Source organism: Telmatherina bonti, assembly GCF_933228915.1.
Source record: "Telmatherina bonti genome assembly, chromosome: 2".
Classification (NCBI taxonomy): Eukaryota; Metazoa; Chordata; class Actinopteri; order Atheriniformes; family Telmatherinidae; genus Telmatherina; species Telmatherina bonti.
Window position 1 is genome coordinate 44,594,354 of NC_136620.1, and position 24,139 is coordinate 44,618,492.

The 24,139-nt window shown below is 50.7% G+C and overlaps 1 protein-coding gene across 1 annotated transcript in view; it reads left to right on the top strand.

The window, feature by feature from the left end:
* Window positions 1-24,139, top strand: part of LOC306769732 (uncharacterized protein) — a gene marked incomplete at both ends in the record, with an annotated part of 122,371 nt that overhangs the window by 13,596 nt on the left and 84,636 nt on the right. Inside the window, one exon of the mRNA XM_079258427.1 lies at window positions 680-769. Coding sequence (XP_079114553.1) covers window positions 680-769 — 90 coding nt within the window. The remainder of the gene's footprint in view (window positions 1-679; window positions 770-24,139) is intronic.

Consider the following 24,139-nt stretch of genomic DNA (forward strand, 5'->3'; position numbering starts at 1 on the left):
ATCTAGAACCTGTGCTAATCTAGAACCCTGGGCTAATCCAGAACCTGTGCTAATCCAGAACCCTGGGCTAATCCAGAACCCTGTGCTAAACAAGAACCCGGGGCTAACCCAGAACCCTGTGCTAAGGCAGAACCATGTGCTAATCCAGAACCCTGGAATAATCCAGAACGCTGTGCTAATCTAGAACCCTGTGCTAATCTAAAACCTTGTGCTAATCCAGAAGCCTGTGCTAATCTAGAACCCTTGGCAAATCCAGAACCTGTGGTAATCCGGAAGCTCCGCTAATCCAGAACCCTGTGTTTATCCGGAACCTCTGCTAATCCAGAACCCTGGGCTAATAAAGAACTCTGTGCTAATCTGGAACCTCTGCTAATCCAGAACCCTGTACTAATCCAGAACCCTGTGCTAATCCAGAACCCTGTGCTAATCCAGAACCCTGTGCTAATCTAGGACCCTGTGCTAATCTAGGACCCTGTGCTAATCCAGAACCCTGTGCTAATCTAGGACCGTGGGCTAATCCAGAAGCCTGTGCAAAACTAGAACCCTGTGCTAATCTAGAACCCTGTACTTAACCAGAACCCCTCTAATGTCAGTTTCTCCTTTCCTATCACTCTGATCTGGTCTTGTCCACCGGTCCAGTTTACCAGGTTGTAGTAAACATGTTTCTGTGTCTCTACAGCTGGGAGCAGCGGGTTTTGCCTCATGGCAGAGTGTACTACGTGGACCACAACACTAAAACCACCACCTGGGAGAGACCTCTGCCGCCGGGGTATGTCCCTGACTTTATATTTGCTTTACTGGTTATCGGACGCTGGGGAGGTCGGACGCTGGGGAGGTCGGACGCTGGGGAGGTCGGACGCTGGGGAGGTCGGACTCTGGGGAGGTCGGACGCTGGGGAGGTCGGACTCTGGGGAGGTCGGACTCTGGGGAGGTCGGACTCTGGGGAGGTCGGACTCTGGGGAGGTCGGACGCTGGGGAGGTCGGACGCTGGGGAGGTCGGACTCTGGGGAGGTCGGACGCTGGGGAGGTCGGACGCTGGGGAGGTCGGACTCTGGGGAGGTCGGACGCTGGGGAGGTCGGACGCTGGGGAGGTCGGACTCTGGGGAGGTCGGACTCTGGGGAGGTCGGACTCTGGGGAGGTCGGACTCTGGGGAGGTCGGACTCTGGGGAGGTCGGACTCTGGGGAGGTCGGACGCTGGGGAGGTCGGACGCTGGGGAGGTCGGACGCTGGGGAGGTCGGACGCTGGGGAGGTCGGACTCTGGGGAGGTCGGACTCTGGGGAGGTCGGACTCTGGGGAGGTCGGACTCTGGGGAGGTCGGACTCTGGGGAGGTCGGACTCTGGGGAGGTCGGACGCTGGGGAGGTCGGACGCTGGGGAGGTCGGACGCTGGGGAGGTCGGACGCTGGGGAGGTCGGACGCTGGGGAGGTCGGACGCTGGGGAGGTCGGACTCTGGGGAGGTCGGACGCTGGGGAGGTCGGACTCTGGGGAGGTCGGACGCTGGGGAGGTCGGACGCTGGGGAGGTCGGACGCTGGGGAGGTCGGACGCTGGGGAGGTCGGACGCTGGGGAGGTCGGACGCTGGGGAGGTCGGACGCTGGGGAGGTCGGACGCTGGGGAGGTCGGACGCTGGGGAGGTCGGACGCTGGGGAGGTCGGACGCTGGGGAGGTCGGACGCTGGGGAGGTCGGACGCTGGGGAGGTCGGACGCTGGGGAGGTCGGACGCTGGGGAGGTCGGACGCTGGGGAGGTCGGACGCTGGGGAGGTCGGACGCTGGGGAGGTCGGACTCTGGGGAGGTCGGACTCTGGGGAGGTCGGACGCTGGGGAGGTCGGACGCTGGGGAGGTCGGACTCTGGGGAGGTCGGACTCTGGGGAGGTCGGACGCTGGGGAGGTCGGACTCTGGGGAGGTCGGACTCTGGGGAGGTCGGACTCTGGGGAGGTCGGACTCTGGGGAGGTCGGACTCTGGGGAGGTCGGACGCTGGGGAGGTCGGACGCTGGGGAGGTCGGACGCTGGGGAGGTCGGACTCTGGGGAGGTGTTTTTCATGTTATCTTTTATAGAAAGAAAATCAATTCTGGTCAGTTTTAATTGAACACAGATGATATTGTCGACATAAACAGTTGATTTTAGACAGTTGTTTTATTCTCTTTAATTCATTTGTGCATGCTAACTTCTAGCCTAGCGATGATATTTTCCATTGAAGTTGGGGCGGGGCTTGCTGACAGTGTTTGTGATTGGTTGCGAGGAAGTACTGACTGTAAAATTAAGCATTCGTTATTTTGGCTCTGGACTAAATCTGCTAATTTAACTCACAAACTGTATCTTGATCTTCCCTCAGTGTTTCACCACTTTCAGCTCTTCATGAAGCCTTCTCCTGACATTTTAACTCAGCTGCTAATTTCAGAGTCTGAATTGGTGTCTGAGAGAAAAAGAGGCAGTTTTTGGAAAAAGGTCAACCCCCCCCACCCCCAACAAACTCCACCCCCATCTCCTTTTTTCCATAGGAGGAACAGGAGCGTGGGGGTCCTGAGAACAAAGGCCCTTTCTTAACGCCACATGTACCTCCATGCACCACAGTGCTGGCTGCTGGCCACTGTGGCAGGCCAGCACTGCGCCGTCGCTCCAGATGTGCACACCAGGAACTGTTTAGAGGCTGAAGGGGCAGAGTGGGGGGAGTTAGGCAATGGAGGGTTGGGAGCTGAAATATTGAAAGCCATCGGAAGCCAGACGAGGAGACCTTATGAGTCACTGTTTTATTAAATGTCCCGTAGTTTCTAACTGGTAATCGCAAACGTCTGGTCTGCTTTCTGGACTTACCCTTTTTATAACGGCTTTTCTGTTCCTGCAGGAATGAAAACATGTGAAGTGAAACTGATGCTGTGGTACATTACGGAGTCATGCTTGTAGTACCCACCCACCAGTTCCACTTTGTTTCATGTTTTGCTCAGATGGATGTAAACTGTAGACATAAAGCAGCATTTCTTTTGCATTTTTAAACATCAGAACATTAAACTGTTCCTTTTCAGTGTAAATGAAGAATCTGGGACCTAATCATAGCTCTGATCAATAATCAGCTCTGATCAATAATCAGTCCTGGAGGGCAGGCGAGCAGGGAGCACTGCAGCAAACCGGCGCCTCAGGTCTGGAGTCTTCACACTGGTGCTACTGTAGTTCTGTAGATTAATTAGAGTCAAAGCCTCTCTGGAAGACCCGAAGGAGGGACTCCAGTCCTGCAGGTGTTTCCCTGCTGCAACACATGACACACATCAGACTGAATTAGCAGACTGGCGCAAAGCTTAGCCTAAAGACGGACTGGTTCTGTAAACGCCACAACCTGTTGACCTAAAGACGGACCGGTTCTATAAACGCCACAACCTGTTGACCTAAAGACGGACCGGTTCTATAAACGCCACAACCTGTTGGCCTAAATACGGACCGGTTCTATAATCGCCACAACCTGTTGGCCTAAATACGGACCGGTTCTATAATCGCCACAACCTGTTAGCCTAAATACGGACCGGTTCTATAAACGCCACAACCCGTTGGCCTAAATACGGACCGGTTCTATAATCGCCACAACCTGTTGGCCTAAATACGGACCGGTTCTATAATCGCCACAACCTGTTAGCCTAAATACGGACCGGTTCTATAAACGCCACAACCCGTTGGCCTAAATACGGACCGGTTCTATAAACGCCACAACCTGTTAGCCTAAATACGGACCGGTTCGATAAACACCACAACCTGTTGGCCTAAATACGGACCGGTTCTGTAAACGCCACAACCTGTTGGCCTAAAAACGGACCGGTTCTGTAAACGCCACAACCTGTTGGCCTAAAAACGGACCGGTTCTGTAAACGCCACAACCTGTTGGCCTAAAAACGGACTGGTTCTGTAAACGCCACAACCTGTTGACCTAAAGACGGGCCGGTTCTGTAAACGCCACAACCCGTTGGCCTAAATACCTACTGGTTCTGTAAACGCCACAACCCGTTGGCCTAAAGACGGACTGGTTCTATAAACGCCACAACCTGTTGGCCTAAAGACTTACTGGTTCTGTAAACGCCACAACCCGTTGGCCTAAAGACGGACTGGTTCTGTAAACGCCACAACCCTTTGGCCTAAAGACGGACTAGTTCTGTAAACGCCACAACCTGTTGGCCTAAAGACGGACTGGTTCTGTAAACGCCACAACCCGTTGGCCTAAAGACGGACTGGTTCTATAAACGCCACAACCTGTTGGCCTAAAGACTTACTGGTTCTGTAAACGCCACAACCCGTTGGCCTAAAAACAGACTGGTTCTGTAAACGCCACAACCTGTTGGCCTAAAAACGGACTGGTTCTGTAAACGCCACAACCTGTTGGCCTAAAGACTTACTGGTTCTGTAAACGCCATAACCTGTTGACCTAAAGACGGACTGGTTCTGTAAACGCCACGACCTTTTGGCCTAAAAACGGACTGGTTCTGTAAACGCCACAACCTGTTGGCCTAAAGACGGACTGGTTCTGTAAACGCCACGACCTTTTGGCCTAAAAACGGACTGGTTCTGTAAACGCCACAACCTGTTGGCCTAAAGACTTACTGGTTCTGTAAACGCCACAATCTGTTGCCCTAAAGACGGGCTGGTTCTGTAAACGCCACAACCTGTTGGCCTAAAGACTTACTGGTTCTGTAAACGCCACGACCTTTTGGCCTAAAGACAGGCCGGTTCTGTAAACGCCACAATCCGTTGGCCTAAAGACGGACTGGTTCTGTAAACGCCACAACCTGTTGGCCTAAAGACGGACTGGTTCTGTAAACGCCACAACCTGTTGGCCTAAAGACGGACTGGTTCTATAAACGCCACAACCTGTTGGCCTAAAGACTTACTGGTTCTGTAAACGCCACAACCTGTTGGCCTAAAGACGGACTGGTTCTGTAAACGCCACAACCCGTTGGCATAAATACGGACCGGTTCTGTAAACGCCACAACCTGTTGGCCTAAAAACGGACTGGTTCTGTAAACGCCACAACCTGTTGGCCTAAAGACTTACTGGTTCTGTAAACGCCATAACCTGTTGACCTAAAGACGGACTGGTTCTGTAAACGCCACGACCTTTTGGCCTAAAAACGGACTGGTTCTGTAAACGCCACAACCTGTTGGCCTAAAGACTTACTGGTTCTGTAAACGCCACAACCTGTTGGCCTAAAGACGGACTGGTTCTGTAAACGCCACAACCTGTTGGCCTAAAGACAGGCCGGTTCTGTAAACGCCACAATCCGTTGGCCTAAAGACGGACTGGTTCTGTAAACACCACAACCTGTTGGCCTAAAGACGGACTGGTTCTGTAAACGCCACAACCCGTTGGCCTAAAGACTTACTAGTTCTTTAAACGCCACAACATGTTGGCCTAAAGACTTACTAGTTCTCTAAACGCCACAACCTGTTGGCCTAAAGACGGACTGGTTCTTTAAACACCACAACCCGTTGGCCTAAAGACTTACTGGTTCTGTAAACGCCACAACCCGTTGGCCTTAAGACTTACTGGTTCTGTAAACGCCACAACCCGTTGGCCTAAAGACGGACTGGTTCTGTAAACACCACAACCTGTTGGCCTAAAGACTTACTAGTTCTGTAAACGCCACAACCTGTTGGCCTAAAGACTTACTGGTTCTGTAAACGCCACAACCCGTTGGCATAAATACGGACCGGTTCTGTAAACGCCACAACCTGTTGGCCTAAAAACGGACCGGTTCTGTAAACGCCACAACCTGTTGGCCTAAAGACTTACTGGTTCTTTAAACGCCACGACCTTTTGGCCTAAAGACAGGCCGGTTCTGTAAACGCCACAATCCGTTGGCCTAAAGACGGACTGGTTCTGTAAACACCACAACCTGTTGGCCTAAAGACGGACTGGTTCTGTAAACGCCACAACCTGTTGGCCTAAAGACGGACTGGTTCTGTAAACACCACAACCTGTTGGCCTAAAGACGGACTGGTTCTGTAAACGCCACAACCTGTTGGCCTAAAGACGGACTGGTTCTGTAAACGCCACAACCTGTTGGCCTAAAGACGGACTGGTTCTGTAAACGCCACAACCTGTTGGACTAAAGACGGACTGGTTCTGTAAACGCCACAACCTGTTGGCCTAAAGATGGACTGGTTCTGTAAATGCCACGACCCGTTGGCCTAAAGACTTACTAGTTCTGTAAACGCCACAACCTGTTGGCCTAAAGACTTACTGGTTCTGTAAACGCCACAACCCGTTGGCCTAAAGACTTACTGGTTCTGTAAACGCCACAACCTGTTGGCCTAAAGACGGACCGGTTCTGTAAACGCCACAACCTGTTGGCCTAAAGACGGACCGGTTCTATAAACGCCACAACCCGTTGGCTTAAATACGGACCGGTTCTGTAAACGCCACAACCTGTTGGCCTAAAAACGGACTGGTTCTGTAAACGCCACAACCCGTTGGCATAAATACGGACCGGTTCTGTAAACGCCACAACCTGTTGGCCTAAAAACGGACTGGTTCTGTAAACGCCACAACCTGTTGGCCTAAAGACTTACTGGTTCTGTAAACGCCATAACCTGTTGACCTAAAGACGGACTGGTTCTGTAAACGCCACGACCTTTTGGCCTAAAGACAGGCCGGTTCTGTAAACGCCACAATCCGTTGGCCTAAAGACGGACTGGTTCTGTAAACACCACAACCTGTTGGCCTAAAGACGGACTGGTTCTGTAAACGCCACAACCTGTTGGCCTAAAGACTGACTGGTTCTGTAAACGCCACAACCTGTTGACCTAAAGATGGACCGGTTCTGTAAACGCCACAACCTGTTGGCCTAAAGACGGACCGGTTCTATAAACGCCACAACCCGTTGGCCTAAATACGGACCGGTTCTATAAACGCCACAACCTGTTGGCCTAAAAACGGACCGGTTCTGTAAACGCCACAACCTGTTGGCCTAAAAACGGACTGGTTCTGTAAACGCCACAACCTGTTGACCTAAAGACGGGCCGGTTCTGTAAACGCCACAACCCGTTGGCCTAAAGACTTACTGGTTCTGTAAACGCCACAACCCGTTGGCCTAAATACCTACTGGTTCTGTAAACGCCACAACCCGTTGGCCTAAAGACGGACTGGTTCTATAAACGCCACAACCTGTTGGCCTAAAGACGGACTGGTTCTGTAAACGCCACAACCTGTTGGCCTAAAGACTTACTGGTTCTGTAAACGCCACAACCCGTTGGCCTAAAGACGGACTGGTTCTGTAAACGCCACAACCCGTTGGCCTAAAGACGGACTAGTTCTGTAAATGCCACAACCTGTTGGCCTAAAGACTTACTGTTTCTGTAAACGCCACAACCCGTTGGCATAAATACGGACCGGTTCTGTAAACGCCACAACCTGTTGGCCTAAAGACGGGCCGGTTCTGTAAACGCCACAACCTGTTGGCCTAAATACCTACTGGTTCTGTAAACGCCACAACCCGTTGGCCTAAAGACGGACTGGTTCTATAAACGCCACAACCTGTTGGCCTAAAGACGGACTGGTTCTGTAAACGCCACAACCTGTTGGCCTAAAGACTTACTGGTTCTGTAAACGCCACAACCCGTTGGCCTAAATACCTACTGGTTCTGTAAACGCCACAACCCGTTGGCCTAAAGACGGACTGGTTCTATAAACGCCACAACCTGTTGGCCTAAAGACGGACTGGTTCTGTAAACGCCACAACCTGTTGGCCTAAAGACTTACTGGTTCTGTAAACGCCACAACCCGTTGGCCTAAAGACGGACTGGTTCTGTAAACGCCACAACCCGTTGGCCTAAAGACGGACTAGTTCTGTAAACGCCACAACCTGTTGGCCTAAAGACTTACTGTTTCTGTAAACGCCACAACCCGTTGGCATAAATACGGACCGGTTCTGTAAACGCCACAACCTGTTGGCCTAAAAACGGACTGGTTCTGTAAACGCCACAACCTGTTGGCCTAAAGACTTACTGGTTCTGTAAACGCCATAACCTGTTGACCTAAAAACGGACTGGTTCTGTAAACGCCACGACCTTTTGGCCTAAAAACGGACTGGTTCTGTAAACGCCACGACCTTTTGGCCTAAAAACGGACTGGTTCTGTAAACGCCACAACCTGTTGGCCTAAAGACTTACTGGTTCTGTAAACGCCACAATCTGTTGCCCTAAAGACGGGCTGGTTCTGTAAACGCCACAACCTGTTGGCCTAAAGACTTACTGGTTCTGTAAACGCCACAACCTGTTGACCTAAAGACGGACTGGTTCTGTAAACGCCACGACCTTTTGGCCTAAAGACAGGCCGGTTCTGTAAACGCCACAATCCGTTGGCCTAAAGACGGACTGGTTCTGTAAACACCACAACCTGTTGGCCTAAAGACGGACTGGTTCTGTAAACACCACAACCTGTTGGCCTAAAGACGGACTGGTTCTGTAAACGCCACAACCCGTTGGCCTAAAGACGGACTGGTTCTGTAAACTCCACAACCTGTTGGCCTAAAGACGGACTGGTTCTGTAAACGCCACAACCTGTTGGACTAAAGACGGACTGGTTCTGTAAACGCCGCAACCCGTTGGCCTAAAGACGGACTGGTTCTGTAAATGCCACGACCCGTTGGCCTAAAGACTTACTAGTTCTGTAAACGCCACAACCTGTTGGCCTAAAGACTTAGTGGTTCTGTAAACGCCACAATCTGTTGGCTTAAAAACGGACTTGTTCTGTAAACGCCACAACCTGTTGACCTAAAGACGGACTGGTTCTGTAAACGCCACAACCTGTTGGCCTAAAGACGGACTGGTTCTCTAAACGCCACAACCTGTTGGCCTAAAGACGGACTGGTTCTGTAAACGCCACAACCTGTTGGACTAAAGACGGACTGGTTCTGTAAACGCCACAACCCGTTGGCCTAAAGACGGACTGGTTCTGTAAATGCCACGACCCGTTGGCCTAAAGACTTACTAGTTCTGTAAACGCCACAACCTGTTGGCCTAAAGACTTACTGGTTCTGTAAACGCCATAACCTGTTGACCTAAAGACGGACTGGTTCTGTAAACGCCACGACCTTTTGGCCTAAAGACAGGCCGGTTCTGTAAACGCCACAATCCGTTGGCCTAAAGACGGACTGGTTCTGTAAACACCACAACCTGTTGGCCTAAAGACGGACCGGTTCTGTAAACGCCACAACCTGTTGGCCTAAAAACGGACTGGTTCTGTAAACGCCACAACCTGTTGGCTTAAAAACGGACTGGTTCTGTAAACGCCACAACCTGTTGACCTAAAGACGGACTGGTTCTGTAAACGCCACAACCTGTTGGCCTAAAGACAGGCCGGTTCTGTAAACGCCACAATCCCTTGGCCTAAAGACGGACTGGTTCTGTAAACGCCACAACCCGTTGGCCTAAAGACGGACTGGTTCTGTAAACGCCACAACCCGTTGGCCTAAAGATGGACTGGTTCTGTAAACGCCACAACCTGTTGGCCTAAAGACGGACCGGTTCTATAAACGCCACAACCCGTTGGCCTAAAGACGGACCGGTTCTATAAACGCCACAACCTGTTGGCCTAAAGACGGACCGGTTCTATAAACGCCACAACCCGTTGGCCTAAATACGGACCGGTTCTATAAACGCCACAACCTGTTGGCCTAAAAACGGACCGGTTCTGTAAACGCCACAACCTGTTGGCCTAAAAACGGACTGGTTCTGTAAACGCCACAACCTGTTGACCTAAAGACGGGCCGGTTCTGTAAACGCCACAACCCGTTGGCCTAAAGACTTACTGGTTCTGTAAACGCCACAACCCGTTGGCCTAAATACCTACTGGTTCTGTAAACGCCACAACCTGTTGGCCTAAAGACGGACCGGTTCTGTAAACGCCACAACCTGTTGGCCTAAAAACGGACTGGTTCTGTAAACGCCACAACCCGTTGGCCTAAAGACGGACTGGTTCTGTAAACGCCACAACCCGTTGGCCTAAAGACGGACTAGTTCTGTAAACGCCACAACCTGTTGGCCTAAAGACTTACTGTTTCTGTAAACGCCACAACCCGTTGGCATAAATACGGACCGGTTCTGTAAACGCCACAACCTGTTGGCCTAAAAACGGACTGGTTCTGTAAACGCCACAACCTGTTGGCCTAAAGACGGGCCGGTTCTGTAAACGCCACAACCTGTTGGCCTAAAGACTTACTGTTTCTGTAAACGCCACAACCCGTTGGCATAAATACGGACCGGTTCTGTAAACGCCACAACCTGTTGACCTAAAGACGGGCCGGTTCTGTAAACGCCACAACCCGTTGGCCTAAAGACTTACTGGTTCTGTAAACGCCACAACCTGTTGGCCTAAATACCTACTGGTTCTGTAAACGCCACAACCCGTTGGCCTAAAGACGGACTGGTTCTATAAACGCCACAACCTGTTGGACTAAAGACGGACTGGTTCTGTAAACGCCACAACCTGTTGGCCTAAAGACTTACTGGTTCTGTAAACGCCACAACCCGTTGGCCTGAAGACGGACTGGTTCTGTAAACGCCACAACCCGTTGGCCTAAAGACGGACTAGTTCTGTAAACGCCACAACCTGTTGGCCTAAAGACTTACTGTTTCTGTAAACGCCACAACCCGTTGGCATAAATACGGACCGGTTCTGTAAACGCCACAACCTGTTGGCCTAAAAACGGACTGGTTCTGTAAACGCCACAACCTGTTGGCCTAAAGACGGGCCGGTTCTGTAAACGCCACAACCCGTTGGCCTAAATACCTACTGGTTCTGTAAACGCCACAACCCGTTGGCCTAAAGACGGACTGGTTCTGTAAACGCCACAACCTGTTGGCCTAAAGACGGACTGGTTCTGTAAACGCCACAACCCGTTGGCCTAAAGACGGACTAGTTCTGTAAACGCCACAACCTGTTGGCCTAAAGACTTACTGGTTCTGTAAACGCCACAACCCGTTGGCCTAAAGACGGACTGGTTCTGTAAACGCCACAACCCGTTGGCCTAAAGACGGACTAGTTCTGTAAACGCCACAACCTGTTGGCCTAAAGACTTACTGTTTCTGTAAACGCCACAACCCGTTGGCATAAATACGGACCGGTTCTGTAAACGCCACAACCTGTTGGCCTAAAAACGGACTGGTTCTGTAAACGCCACAACCTGTTGGCCTAAAGACGGGCCGGTTCTGTAAACGCCACAACCCGTTGGCCTAAATACCTACTGGTTCTGTAAACGCCACAACCCGTTGGCCTAAAGACGGACTGGTTCTGTAAACGCCACAACCTGTTGGCCTAAAGACGGACTGGTTCTGTAAACGCCACAACCCGTTGGCCTAAAGACGGACCGGTTCTGTAAACGCCACAACCCGTTGGCCTAAAGACGGACTAGTTCTGTAAACGCCACAACCTGTTGGCCTAAAGACTTACTGTTTCTGTAAACGCCACAACCCGTTGGCATAAATACGGACCGGTTCTGTAAACGCCACAACCTGTTGGCCTAAAAACGGACTGGTTCTGTAAACGCCACAACCTGTTGGCCTAAAGACTTACTGGTTCTGTAAACGCCATAACCTGTTGGACTAAAGACGGACTGGTTCTGTAAACGCCACGACCTTTTGGCCTAAAAACGGACTGGTTCTGTAAACGCCACAACCTGTTGGCCTAAAGACTTACTGGTTCTGTAAACGCCACAACCCGTTGGCCTTAAGACTTACTGGTTCTGTAAACGCCACAATCTATTGCCCTAAAGACGGGCTGGTTCTGTAAACGCCACAACCTGTTGGCCTAAAGACTTACTGGTTCTGTAAACGCCATAACCTGTTGACCTAAAGACGGACTGGTTCTGTAAACACCACAACCCGTTGGCCTAAAGACGGACTGGTTCTGTAAACGCCACAACCTGTTGGCCTAAAGACGGACTGGTTCTGTAAACGCCACAACCTGTTGGACTAAAGACGGACTGGTTCTGTAAACGCCACAACCTGTTGGCCTAAAGACGGACTGGTTCTGTAAACGCCACAACCTGTTGAACTAAAGACGGACTGGTTCTGTAAACGCCATAACCTGTTGACCTAAAGACGGACTGGTTCTGTAAACGCCACGACCTTTTGGCCTAAAGACGGACTGGTTCTGTAAACGCCACAACCTGTTGGCCTAAAGACGGACTGGTTCTGTAAACACCACAACCTGTTGGCCTAAAGACGGACTGGTTCTGTAAACGCCACAACCTGTTGACCTAAAGACGGACTGGTTCTGTAAACGCCACAACCCGTTGGCCTAAAGACGGACTGGTTCTGTAAACGCCACAACCTGTTGAACTAAAGACGGACTGGTTCTGTAAACGCCATAACCTGTTGACCTAAAGACGGACTGGTTCTGTAAACGCCACGACCTTTTGGCCTAAAGACGGACTGGTTCTGTAAACGCCACAACCTGTTGGCCTAAAGACGGACTGGTTCTGTAAACACCACAACCTGTTGGCCTAAAGACGGACTGGTTCTGTAAACGCCACAACCTGTTGACCTAAAGACGGACTGGTTCTGTAAACGCCACAACCTGTTGGCCTAAAGACGGACTGGTTCTGTAAACACCACAACCTGTTGGCCTAAAGACGGACTGGTTCTGTAAACGCCACAATCCGTTGGCCTAAAGACGGACTGGTTCTGTAAACACCACAACCTGTTGGCCTAAAAACGGACTGGTTCCTTTAAACGCCACAACCTGTTGGCCTAAAGACGGACTGGTTCTGTAAATGCCACAACCTGTTGGCCTAAAGACGGACTGGTTCTGTAAACGCCACAACCTGTTGGCCTAAAGACGGACTGGTTCTGTAAACGCCACAACCTGTTGGACTAAAGACGGACTGGTTCTGTAAACGCCACAACCCGTTGGCCTAAAGACGGACTGGTTCTGTAAATGCCACGACCCGTTGGCCTAAAGACTTACTGGTTCTGTAAACGCCACAATCCGTTGGCCTAAAGACGGACTGGTTCTGTAAATGCCACGACCCGTTGGCCTAAAGACTTACTGGTTCTGTAAACGCCACAATCCGTTGGCCTAAAGACGGACTGGTTCTGTAAACGCCACAACCCGTTGGCCTAAAGACTTACTGGTTCTGTAAACGCCACAACCTGTTGGCCTAAAGACGGACCGGTTCTGTAAACGCCACAACCTGTTGGCCTAAAGACGGACCGGTTCTGTAAACGCCACAACCCGTTGGCTTAAATACGGACTGGTTCTGTAAACGCCACAACCTGTTGGCCTAAAAACGGACTGGTTCTGTAAACGCCACAACCTGTTGGCCTAAAGACTTACTGGTTCTGTAAACTCCACAACCCGTTGGCCTAAAGACAGGCCGGTTCTGTAAACGCCACAATCCGTTGGCCTAAAGACGGACCGGTTCTTTAAACACCACAACCTGTTGGCCTAAAGACAGACTCGTTCCTTAAACGCCACAACCCGTTGGCCTAAAGACAGGCCGGTTCTGTAAACGCCACAACCTGTTGGCCTAAAGACGGACTGGTTCTGTAAACGCCACAACCTGTTGGCCTAAAGACGGACTGGTTCTGTAAACGCCACAACCTGTTGGCCTAAAGACGGACTGGTTCTGTAAACGCCACAACCTGTTGGCCTAAAGACGGACTGGTTCTGTAAACGCCACAACCTGTTGGCCTAAAGACGGACTGGTTCTGTAAACGCCACAACCTGTTGGCCTAAAGACGGACTGGTTCTGTAAACGCCACAACCTGTTGGCCTAAAGATGGACTGGTTCTGTAAACGCCACAACCCGTTGGCCTAAAGACGGACTTGTTCTGTAAACGCCACAACCTGTTGGCCTAAAGACGGACCGGTTCTGTAAACGCCACAACCTGTTGGCCTAAAGACGGACCGGTTCTATAAACGCCACAACCCGTTGGCCTAAAGATGGACTGGTTCTGTAAACGCCACAACCCGTTGGCCTAAAAACAGACCGGTTCTGTAAACGCCACAACCTGTTGGCCTAAAAACGGACCGGTTCTGTAAACGCCACAACCTGTTGGCCTAAAGACGGGCTGGTTCTGTAAACGCCACAACCTGTTGGCCTTAAAACGGACTGGTTCTGTAAACGCCACAACCTGTTGACCTAAAGACGGACTGGTTCTGTAAACGCCACGACCTTTTGGCCTAAAGACAGGCCGGTTCTGTAAACGCCACAACCTGTTGGCCTAAAAACGGACTGGTTCTGTAAACGCCACAATCTGTTGCCCTAAAGATGGCTGGTTCTGTTAACGCCACAACCTGTTGGCCTAAAGACTTACTGGTTCTGTAAACGCCACAACCTGTTGGCCTAAAGACTTACTGGTTCTGTAAACGCCACAACCCGTTGGCCTAAAGACAGGCCGGTTCTGTAAACGCCACGACCTTTTGGCCTAAAGACAGGCCGGTTCTGTAAACACCACAACCTGTTGGCCTAAAGACGGACTGGTTCTGTAAACGCCACAACCTGTTGGCCTAAAGACGGACTGGTTCTGTAAACGCCACAACCTGTTGGCCTAAAGACGGACTGGTTCTGTAAACGCCACAACCTGTTGGCCTAAAAACGGACCGGTTCTGTAAACGCCACAACCTGTTGGCCTAAAGACGGGCTGGTTCTGTAAACGCCACAACCTGTTGGCCTAAAAACGGACTGGTTCTGTAAACGCCACAACCTGTTGACCTAAAGACGGACTGGTTCTGTAAACGCCACGACCTTTTGGCCTAAAGACAGGCCGGTTCTGTAAACGCCACAACCTGTTGGCCTAAAAACGGACTGGTTCTGTAAACGCCACAATCTGTTGCCCTAAAGACGGCTGGTTCTGTTAACGCCACAACCTGTTGGCCTAAAGACTTACTGGTTCTGTAAACGCCACAACCTGTTGGCCTAAAGACTTACTGGTTCTGTAAACGCCACAACCTGTTGGCCTAAAGATGGACTGGTTCTGTAAACGCCACAACCTGTTGGCCTAAAGACGGACTGGTTCTGTAAACGCCACAACCTGTTGGCCTAAAGACGGGCTGGTTCTGTAAACGCCACAACCTGTTGGCCTAAATACGGACTGGTTCTGTAAACGCCACAACCTGTTGGCCTAAAGACGGGCTGGTTCTGTAAACGCCACAACCCGTTGGCCTAAAAACGGACTGGTTCTGTAAACGCCACAATCTGTTGCCCTACAGACGGGCTGGTTCTGTAAACGCCACAACCTGTTGGCCTAAAAACGGACTGGTTCTGTAAACGCCACAATCTGTTGACCTAAAGACGGGCTGGTTCTGTAAACGCCACAACCTGTTGGCCTAAAGACGGACCGGTTCTATAAACGCCACAATCCGTTGGCCTAAAGACGGACTGGTTCTGTAAACACCACAACCTGTTTGCCTAAAGACGGACTGGTTCTGTAAACGCCACAACCTGTTGGCCTAAAGACTGACTGGTTCTGTAAACGCCACAACCCGTTGGCCTAAAGTCGGACCGGTTCTCTAAACACCACAATCCGTTGGCCTAAAGACGGACTGGTTCTGTAAACGCCACAACCCGTTGGCCTAAAGATGGACTGGTTCTGTAAACGCCACAACCCGTTGGCCTAAAGACTCACTGGTTCTGTAAACGCCACAACCTGTTGGCCTAAAGACTTACTGGTTCTGTAAACGCCACAACCCGTTGGCATAAATACGGACCGGTTCTGTAAACGCCACAACCTGTTGGCCTAAAAACGGACTGGTTCTGTAAACGCCACAACCTGTTGGCCTAAGGACTTACTGGTTCTGTAAACGCCATAACCTGTTGACCTAAAGACGGACTGGTTCTGTAAACGCCACGACCTTTTGGCCTAAAGACAGGCCGGTTCTGTAAACGCCACAATCCGTTGGCCTAAAGACGGACTGGTTCTGTAAACACCACAACCTTTTGGCCTAAAGACGGACTGGTTCTGTAAACGCCACAACCTGTTGGCCTAAAGACTTACTAGTTCTTTAAACACCACAACCTGTTGGCCTAAAGACGGACTGGTTCTGTAAACGCCACAATCCGTTGGCCTGAAGACGGACTGGTTCTGTAAACACCACAACCTGTTGGCTTTAAGACTTACTGGTTCTGTAAACGCCACAACCCGTTGGCCTAAAGATGGACTGGTTCTGTAAACGCCACAACCTGTTGGCCTAAATACTTACTAGTTCTGTAAACGCCACAACCTGTTGGCCTAAAGACTTACTGGTTCTGTAAACGCCACAACCCGTTGGCATAAATACGGACCGGTTCTGTAAACGCCACAACCTGTTGGCCTAAAAACGGACTGGTTCTGTAAACGCCACAACCTGTTGGCCTAAAGACTTACTGGTTCTGTAAACGCCATAACCTGTTGACCTAAAGACGGACTGGTTCTGTAAACGCCACGACCTTTTGGCCTAAAGACAGGCCGGTTCTGTAAACGCCACAATCCGTTGGCCTAAAGACGGACTGGTTCTGTGAACACCACAACCTGTTGGCCTAAAGACGGACTGGTTCTGTAAACGCCACAACCTGTTGGCCTAAAGACGGACTGGTTCTGTAAACGCCACAACCTGTTGGCCTAAAGACGGACTGGTTCTGTAAACGCCACAACCTGTTGGCCTAAAGACTTACTGGTTCTGTAAACGCCACAACCTGTTGGCCTAAAGACTTACTGGTTCTGTAAACGCCACAACCCGTTGGCCTAAAGACTTACTGGTTCTGTAAACGCCACAACCTGTTGGCCTAAAGACGGACCGGTTCTGTAAACGCCACAGCCTGTTGGCCTAAAGACGGACCGGTTCTATAAACGCCACAACCCGTTGGCTTAAATACGGACCGGTTCTGTAAACGCCACAACCTGTTGGCCTAAAAACGGACTGGTTCTGTAAACGCCACAACCCGTTGGCATAAATACGGACCGATTCTGTAAACGCCACAACCTGTTGGCCTAAAAACGGACTGGTTCTGTAAATGCCACAACCTGTTTGCCTAAAGACTTACTGGTTCTGTAAACGCCATAACCTGTTGACCTAAAGACGGACTGGTTCTGTAAACGCCACGACCTTTTGGCCTAAAGATGGACTGGTTCTGTAAACGCCACAATCCGTTGGCCTAAAGACGGACTGGTTCTGTAAACGCCACGACCTTTTGGCCTAAAGACAGGCCGGTTCTGTAAACGCCACAATCCGTTGGCCTAAAGACAGGCCGGTTCTGTAAACGCCACAACCTGTTGGCCTAAAGACGGACTGGTTCTGTAAACACCACAACCTGTTGGCCTAAAGACGGACTGGTTCTGTAAACGCCACAACCTGTTGGCCTAAAGACGGACTGGTTCTGTAAACGCCACAACCTGTTGACCTAAAGACGGACTGGTTCTGTAAACGCCACAACCTGTTGGCCTAAAGACGGACTGGTTCTGTAAACGCCACAACCTGTTGGCCTAAAGACGGACTGGTTCTGTAAACGCCACAACCTGTTGGCCTAAAGACGGACTGGTTCTGTAAACGCCACAACCTGTTGGACTAAAGACGGACTGGTTCTGTAAACGCCACAACCTGTTGGCCTAAAGACGGACTGGTTCTGTAAACGCCACGACCAGTTGGCCTAAAGACTTACTGGTTCTGTGAACGCCATAACCTGTTGACCTAAAGACTTACTGGTTCTGTAAACGCCACAACCTGTTGGCCTAAAGACTTACTGGTTCTGTAAACGCCACAACCTGTTGGCCTAAAGACGGACCGGTTCTGTAAACGCCACAACCTGTTGGCTTAAATACGGACCGGTTCTGTAAACGCCACAACCTGTTGGCCTAAAAACGGACTGGTTCTGTAAACGCCACAACCTGTTGGCCTAAAGACGGACCGGTTCTATAAACGCCACAACCCGTTGGCTTAAATACGGACCCGTTCTGTAAACGCCACAACCTGTTGGCCTAAAAACGGACTGGTTCTGTAAACGCCACAACCTGTTGGCCTAAAGACGGGCTGGTTCTGTAAACGCCACAACCTGTTGGCTTAAAAACGGACTGGTTCTGTAAACGCCACAACCTTTTGACGTAAAGACGGACTGGTTCTGTAAACGCCACAACCTGTTGGCCTAAAGACGGACTGGTTCTCTAAACGCCACAACCTGTTGGCCTAAAGACGGACTGGTTCTTTAAACGCCACAACCTGTTGGACTAAAGACGGACTGGTTCTGTAAACGCCACAACCCGTTGGCCTAAAGACGGACTGGTTCTGTAAATGCCACGACCCGTTGGCCTAAAGACTTACTGGTTCTGTAAACGCCATAACCTGTTGACCTAAAGACGGACTGGTTCTGTAAACGCCACGACCTTTTGGCCTAAAGACAGGCCGGTTCTGTAAACGCCACAATCCGTTGGCCTAAAGACGGACTGGTTCTGTAAACACCACAACCTGTTGGCCTAAAGACGGACCGGTTCTGTAAACGCCACAACCTTTTGGCCTAAAGACGGACCGGTTCTATAAACGCCACAACCCGTTGGCTTAAATACGGACCGGTTATGTAAACGCCACAACCTGTTGGCCTAAAAACGGACTGGTTCTGTAAACGCCACAACCTGTTGGCCTAAAGACTTACTGGTTCTGTAAACGCCACAACCTGTTGGCCTAAAGACGGGCTGGTTCTGTAAACGCCACAACCTGTTGGCTTAAAAACGGACTGGTTCTGTAAACGCCACAACCTGTTGACCTAAAGACGGACTGGTTCTGTAAACGCCACAACCTGTTGGCCTAAAGACAGGCCGGTTCTGTAAATGCCACAATCCGTTGGCCTAAAGACGGACTGGTTCTGTAAACTCCACAACCTGTTGGCCTAAAGACGGACTGGTTCTTTAAACGCCACAACCTGTTGGCCTAAAGACGGACTGGTTCTGTAAACGCCACAACCTGTTGGACTAAAGACGGACTGGTTCTGTAAACGCCACAACCCGTTGGCCTAAAGACGGACTGGTTCTATAAACGCCACAACCCGTTGGCCTAAAGACGGACTGGTTCTGTAAATGCCACGACCCGTTGGCCTAAAGCCTTACTAGTTCTGTAAACGCCACAACCTGTTGGCCTAAAGACTTACTGGTTCTGTAAACGCCACAACCTGTTGGCCTAAAGACGGACTGGTTCTGTAAACGCCACAACCTTTTGGCCTAAAGACGGACTGGTTCTGTAAACGCCACAACCTGTTGGACTAAAGACGGACTGGTTCTGTAAACGCCACAACCCGTTGGCCTAAAGACGGACTGGTTCTGTAAACGCCACAACCTGTTGGCCTAAAGACGGACTGGTTCTGTAAAGGCCACAACCCGTTGGCCTAAAGACTTACTAGTTCTGTAAACGCCACAACCTGTTGGCCTAAAGACTTACTGGTTCTGTAAACGCCACAACCCGTTGGCCTAAAGACGGACTGGTTCTGTAAACGCCACAACCTGTTGGCCTAAAGACGGACTGGTTCTGTAAACGCCACAACCCGTTGGCCTAAAGACGGACTGGTTCTGTAAACGCCACAACCTGTTGGCCTAAAGACGGACTGGTTCTGTAAACGCCACAACCCGTTGGCATAAATACAGACTGGTTCTATAAACGCCACAACCCGTTGGCCTAAAGACTTACTGGTTCTGTAAACGCCACAACCTGTTGGCCTAAAGACGGACTGGTTCTGTAAAGGCCACGACCCGTTGGCCTAAAGACTTACTAGTTCTGTAAACGCCACAACCTGTTGGCCTAAAGACGGACCGGTTCTGTAAACGCCACAACCTGTTGGCCTAAAGACGGACCGGTTCTATAAACGCCACAACCCGTTGGCTTAAATACGGACCGGTTCTGTAAACGCCACAACCTGTTGGCCTAAAAACGGACTGGTTCTGTAAACGCCACAACCTGTTGGACTAAAGACGGACTGGTTCTGTAAACGCCACAACCTGTTGGCCTAAAGACGGGCTGGTTCTGTAAACGCCAGAACCTGTTGGCTTAAAAACGGACTGGTTCTGTAAACGCCAGAACCTGTTGGCCTAAAGACGGGCTGGTTCTGTAAACGCCACAACCTGTTGGCCTAAAGACGGGCTGGTTCTATAAACGCCACAACCCGTTGGCTTAAATACGGACCGGTTCTGTAAACGCCACAACCCGTTGGCTTAAATACGGACCGGTTCTGTAAACGCCACAACCCGTTGGCTTAAATACGGACCGGTTCTGTAAACGCCACAACCTGTTGGCCTAAAGACGGGCTGGTTCTGTAAACGCCAGAACCTGTTGGCTTAAAAACGGACTGGTTCTGTAAACGCCAGAACCTGTTGGCCTAAAGACGGGCTGGTTCTGTAAACGCCACAACCTGTTGGCCTAAAGACGGGCTGGTTCTATAAACGCCACAACCCGTTGGCTTAAATACGGACCGGTTCTGTAAACGCCACAACCCGTTGGCCTAAAGACGGACTGGTTCTGTAAACGCCACAACCTGTTGGACTAAAGACGGACTGGTTCTGTAAACGCCACAACCTGTTGGCCAAAAGACGGACTGGTTCTGTAAACGCCACCACCTGTTGGCTTAAAAACGGACTGGTTCTGTAAACGCCACAACCTGTTGGCCTAAAGACGGACTGGTTCTGTAAACGCCACAACCTGTTGGCCTAAAGACGGACTGGTTCTCTAAACGCCACAACCTGTTGGCCTAAAGACGGACTGGTTCTGTAAACGCCACAACCTGTTGGACTAAAGACGGACTGGTTCTGTAAACGCCACAACCTGTTGGCCTAAAGACGGACTGGTTCTGTAAATGCCACGACCCGTTGGCCTAAAGACTTACTAGTTCTGTAAACGCCACAACCTGTTGGCCTAAAGACTTACTGGTTCTGTAAACGCCATAACCCGTTGGCCTAAAGACTTACTGGTTCTGTAAACGCCACAACCTGTTGGCCTAAAGACGGACCGGTTCTGTAAACGCCACAACCTGTTGGCCTAAAGACCGACCGGTTCTATAAACGCCACAACCCGTTGGCTTAAATACGGACCGGTTCTGTAAACGCCACAACCTGTTGGCCTAAAAACGGATTGGTTCTGTAAACGCCACAACCTGTTGGCCTAAAGACGGACTGGTTCTGTAAACGCCACAACCTGTTGGCCTAAAGACGGACTGGTTCTCTAAACGCCACAACCTGTTGGCCTAAAGACGGACTGGTTCTGTAAACGCCACAACCTGTTGGACTAAAGACGGACTGGTTCTGTAAACGCCACAACCCGTTGGCCTAAAAACGGACTGGTTCCTTAAACGCCACAACCTGTTGGACTAAAGACGGACTGGTTCTGTAAACGCCACAACCTGTTGGCCTAAAGACGGGCTGGTTCTGTAAACGCCACAACCTGTTGGCTTAAAAACGGACTGGTTCTGTAAACGCCACAACCTGTTGACCTAAAGACGGACTGGTTCTGTAAACGCCACAACCTGTTGGCCTAAAGACAGGCCGGTTCTGTAAACGCCACAATCCGTTGGCCTAAAGACGGACTGGTTCTGTAAACGCCACAACCTGTTGGCCTAAAGACGGACTGGTTCTCTAAACGCCACAACCTGTTGGCCTAAAGACGGACTGGTTCTGTAAACGCCACAACCTGTTGGACTAAAGACGGACTGGTTCTGTAAACGCCACAACCCGTTGGCCTAAAGACGGACTGGTTCTGTAAATGCCACGACCCGTTGGCCTAAAGACTTACTAGTTCTGTAAACGCCACAACCTGTTGGCCTAAAGACTTACTGGTTCTGTAAACGCCATAACCTGTTGACCTAAAGACGGACTGGTTCTGTAAACGCCACGACCTTTTGGCCTAAAGACAGGCCGGTTCTGTAAACGCCACAATCCGTTGGCCTAAAGACGGACTGGTTCTGTAAACACCACAACCTGTTGGCCTAAAGACGGACCGGTTCTGTAAACGCCACAACCTGTTGGCCTAAAGACGGACCGGTTCTATAAACGCCACAACCTGTTGGCCTAAAGACGGGCTGGTTCTGTAAACGCCACAACCTGTTGGCTTAAAAACGGACTGGTTCTGTAAACACCACAACCTGTTGGCCTAAAGACGGACTGGTTCTGTAAACGCCACAACCTGTTGGCCTAAAGACGGACTGGTTCTGTAAACGCCACAACCTGTTGGCCTAAAGACGGACTGGTTCTGTAAACGCCACAACCTGTTGGACTAAAGACGGACTGGTTCTGTAAACGCCACAATCCGTTGGCCTAAATACGGACTGGTTCTGTAAACACCACAACCTGTTGGCCTAAAGACGGACCGGTTCTGTAAACGCCACAACCTGTTGGCCTAAAGACGGACCGGTTCTATAAACGCCACAACCCGTTGGCTTAAATACGGACCGGTTCTGTAAACGCCACAACCTGTTGGCCTAAAAACGGACTGGTTCTGTAAACGCCACAACCTGTTGACCTAAAGACGGACTGGTTCTGTAAACGCCACAACCTGTTGGCCTAAAGACGGACTGGTTCTCTAAACGCCACAACCTGTTGGCCTAAAGACGGACTGGTTCTGTAAACGCCACAACCTGTTGGACTAAAGACGGACTGGTTCTGTAAACGCCACAACCCGTTGGCCTAAAGACGGACTGGTTCTGTAAATGCCACGACCCGTTGGCCTAAAGACTTACTTGTTCTGTAAACGTCACAACCTTTTGGCCTAACGACTTACTGGTTCTGTAAACGCCATAACCTGTTGACCTAAAGACGGACTGGTTCTGTAAACGCCACGACCTTTTGGCCTAAAGACGGACTGGTTCTGTAAACACCACAACCTGTTGGCCTAAAGACGGACCGGTTCTGTAAACGCCACAACCTGTTGGCCTAAAGACGGACCGGTTCTATAAACGCCACAACCCGTTGGCTTAAATACGGACCGGTTCTGTAAACGCCACAACCTGTTGGCCTAAAGACGGGCTGGTTCTGTAAACGCCACAACCTGTTGGCTTAAAAACGGACTGGTTCTGTAAACGCCACAACCTGTTGGCCTAAAGACGGACTGGTTCTGTAAACGCCACAATCCGTTGGCCTAAAGACGGACTGGTTCTGTAAACTCCACAACCTGTTGGCCTAAAGACGGACCGGTTCTGTAAACACCACAACCTGTTGGCCTAAAGACGGACCGGTTCTATAAACGCCACAACCCGTTGGCTTAAATACGGACTGGTTCTGTAAACGCCACAACCTGTTGGCCTAAAGACGGACTGGTTCTGTAAACGCCACAACCTGTTGGCCTAAAGACGGACTGGTTCTGTAAACGCCACAACCTGTTGGCCTAAAGACGGACTGGTTCTGTAAACGCCACAACCTGTTGGCCTAAAGACAGGCCGGTTCTGTAAACGCCACAACCTGTTGGCCTAAAGACAGGCCGGTTCTGTAAACGCCACAACCTCTTGGCCTAAAGACAGGCCGGTTCTGTAAACGCCACAACCTGTTGGCCTAAAAACGGACTGGTTCTGTAAACGCCACAACCCGTTGGACTAAAGACGGACTGGTTCTGTAAACGCCACAACCTGTTGGCCTAAAGACGGACTGGTTCTGTAAAGGCCACAACCTGTTGGCCTAAAGACGGACTGGTTCTCTAAACGCCACAACCTGTTGGACTAAAGACGGACTGGTTCTGTAAACGCCACAACCTGTTGGCCTAAAGACGGACTGGTTCTGTAAACGCCACAACCTGTTGGCCTAAAGACGGACTGGTTCTCTAAACGCCACAACCTGTTGGCCTAAAGACGGACTGGTTCTGTAAACGCCACAACCTGTTGGACTAAAGACGGACTGGTTCTGTAAACGCCACAACCCGTTGGCCTAAAGACGGACTGGTTCTGTAAATGCCACGACCCGTTGGCCTAAAGACTTACTAGTTCTGTAAACGCCACAACCTGTTGGCCTAAAGACTTACTGGTTCTGTAAACGCCATAACCCGTTGGCCTAAAGACTTACTGGTTCTGTAAACGCCATAACCCGTTGGCCTAAAGACTTACTGGTTCTGTAAACGCCACAACCCGTTGGCTTAAATACGGATAGGTTCTGTAAACGCCACAACCTGTTGGCCTAAAAACGGACTGGTTCTGTAAACGCCACAACCTGTTGGACTAAAGACGGA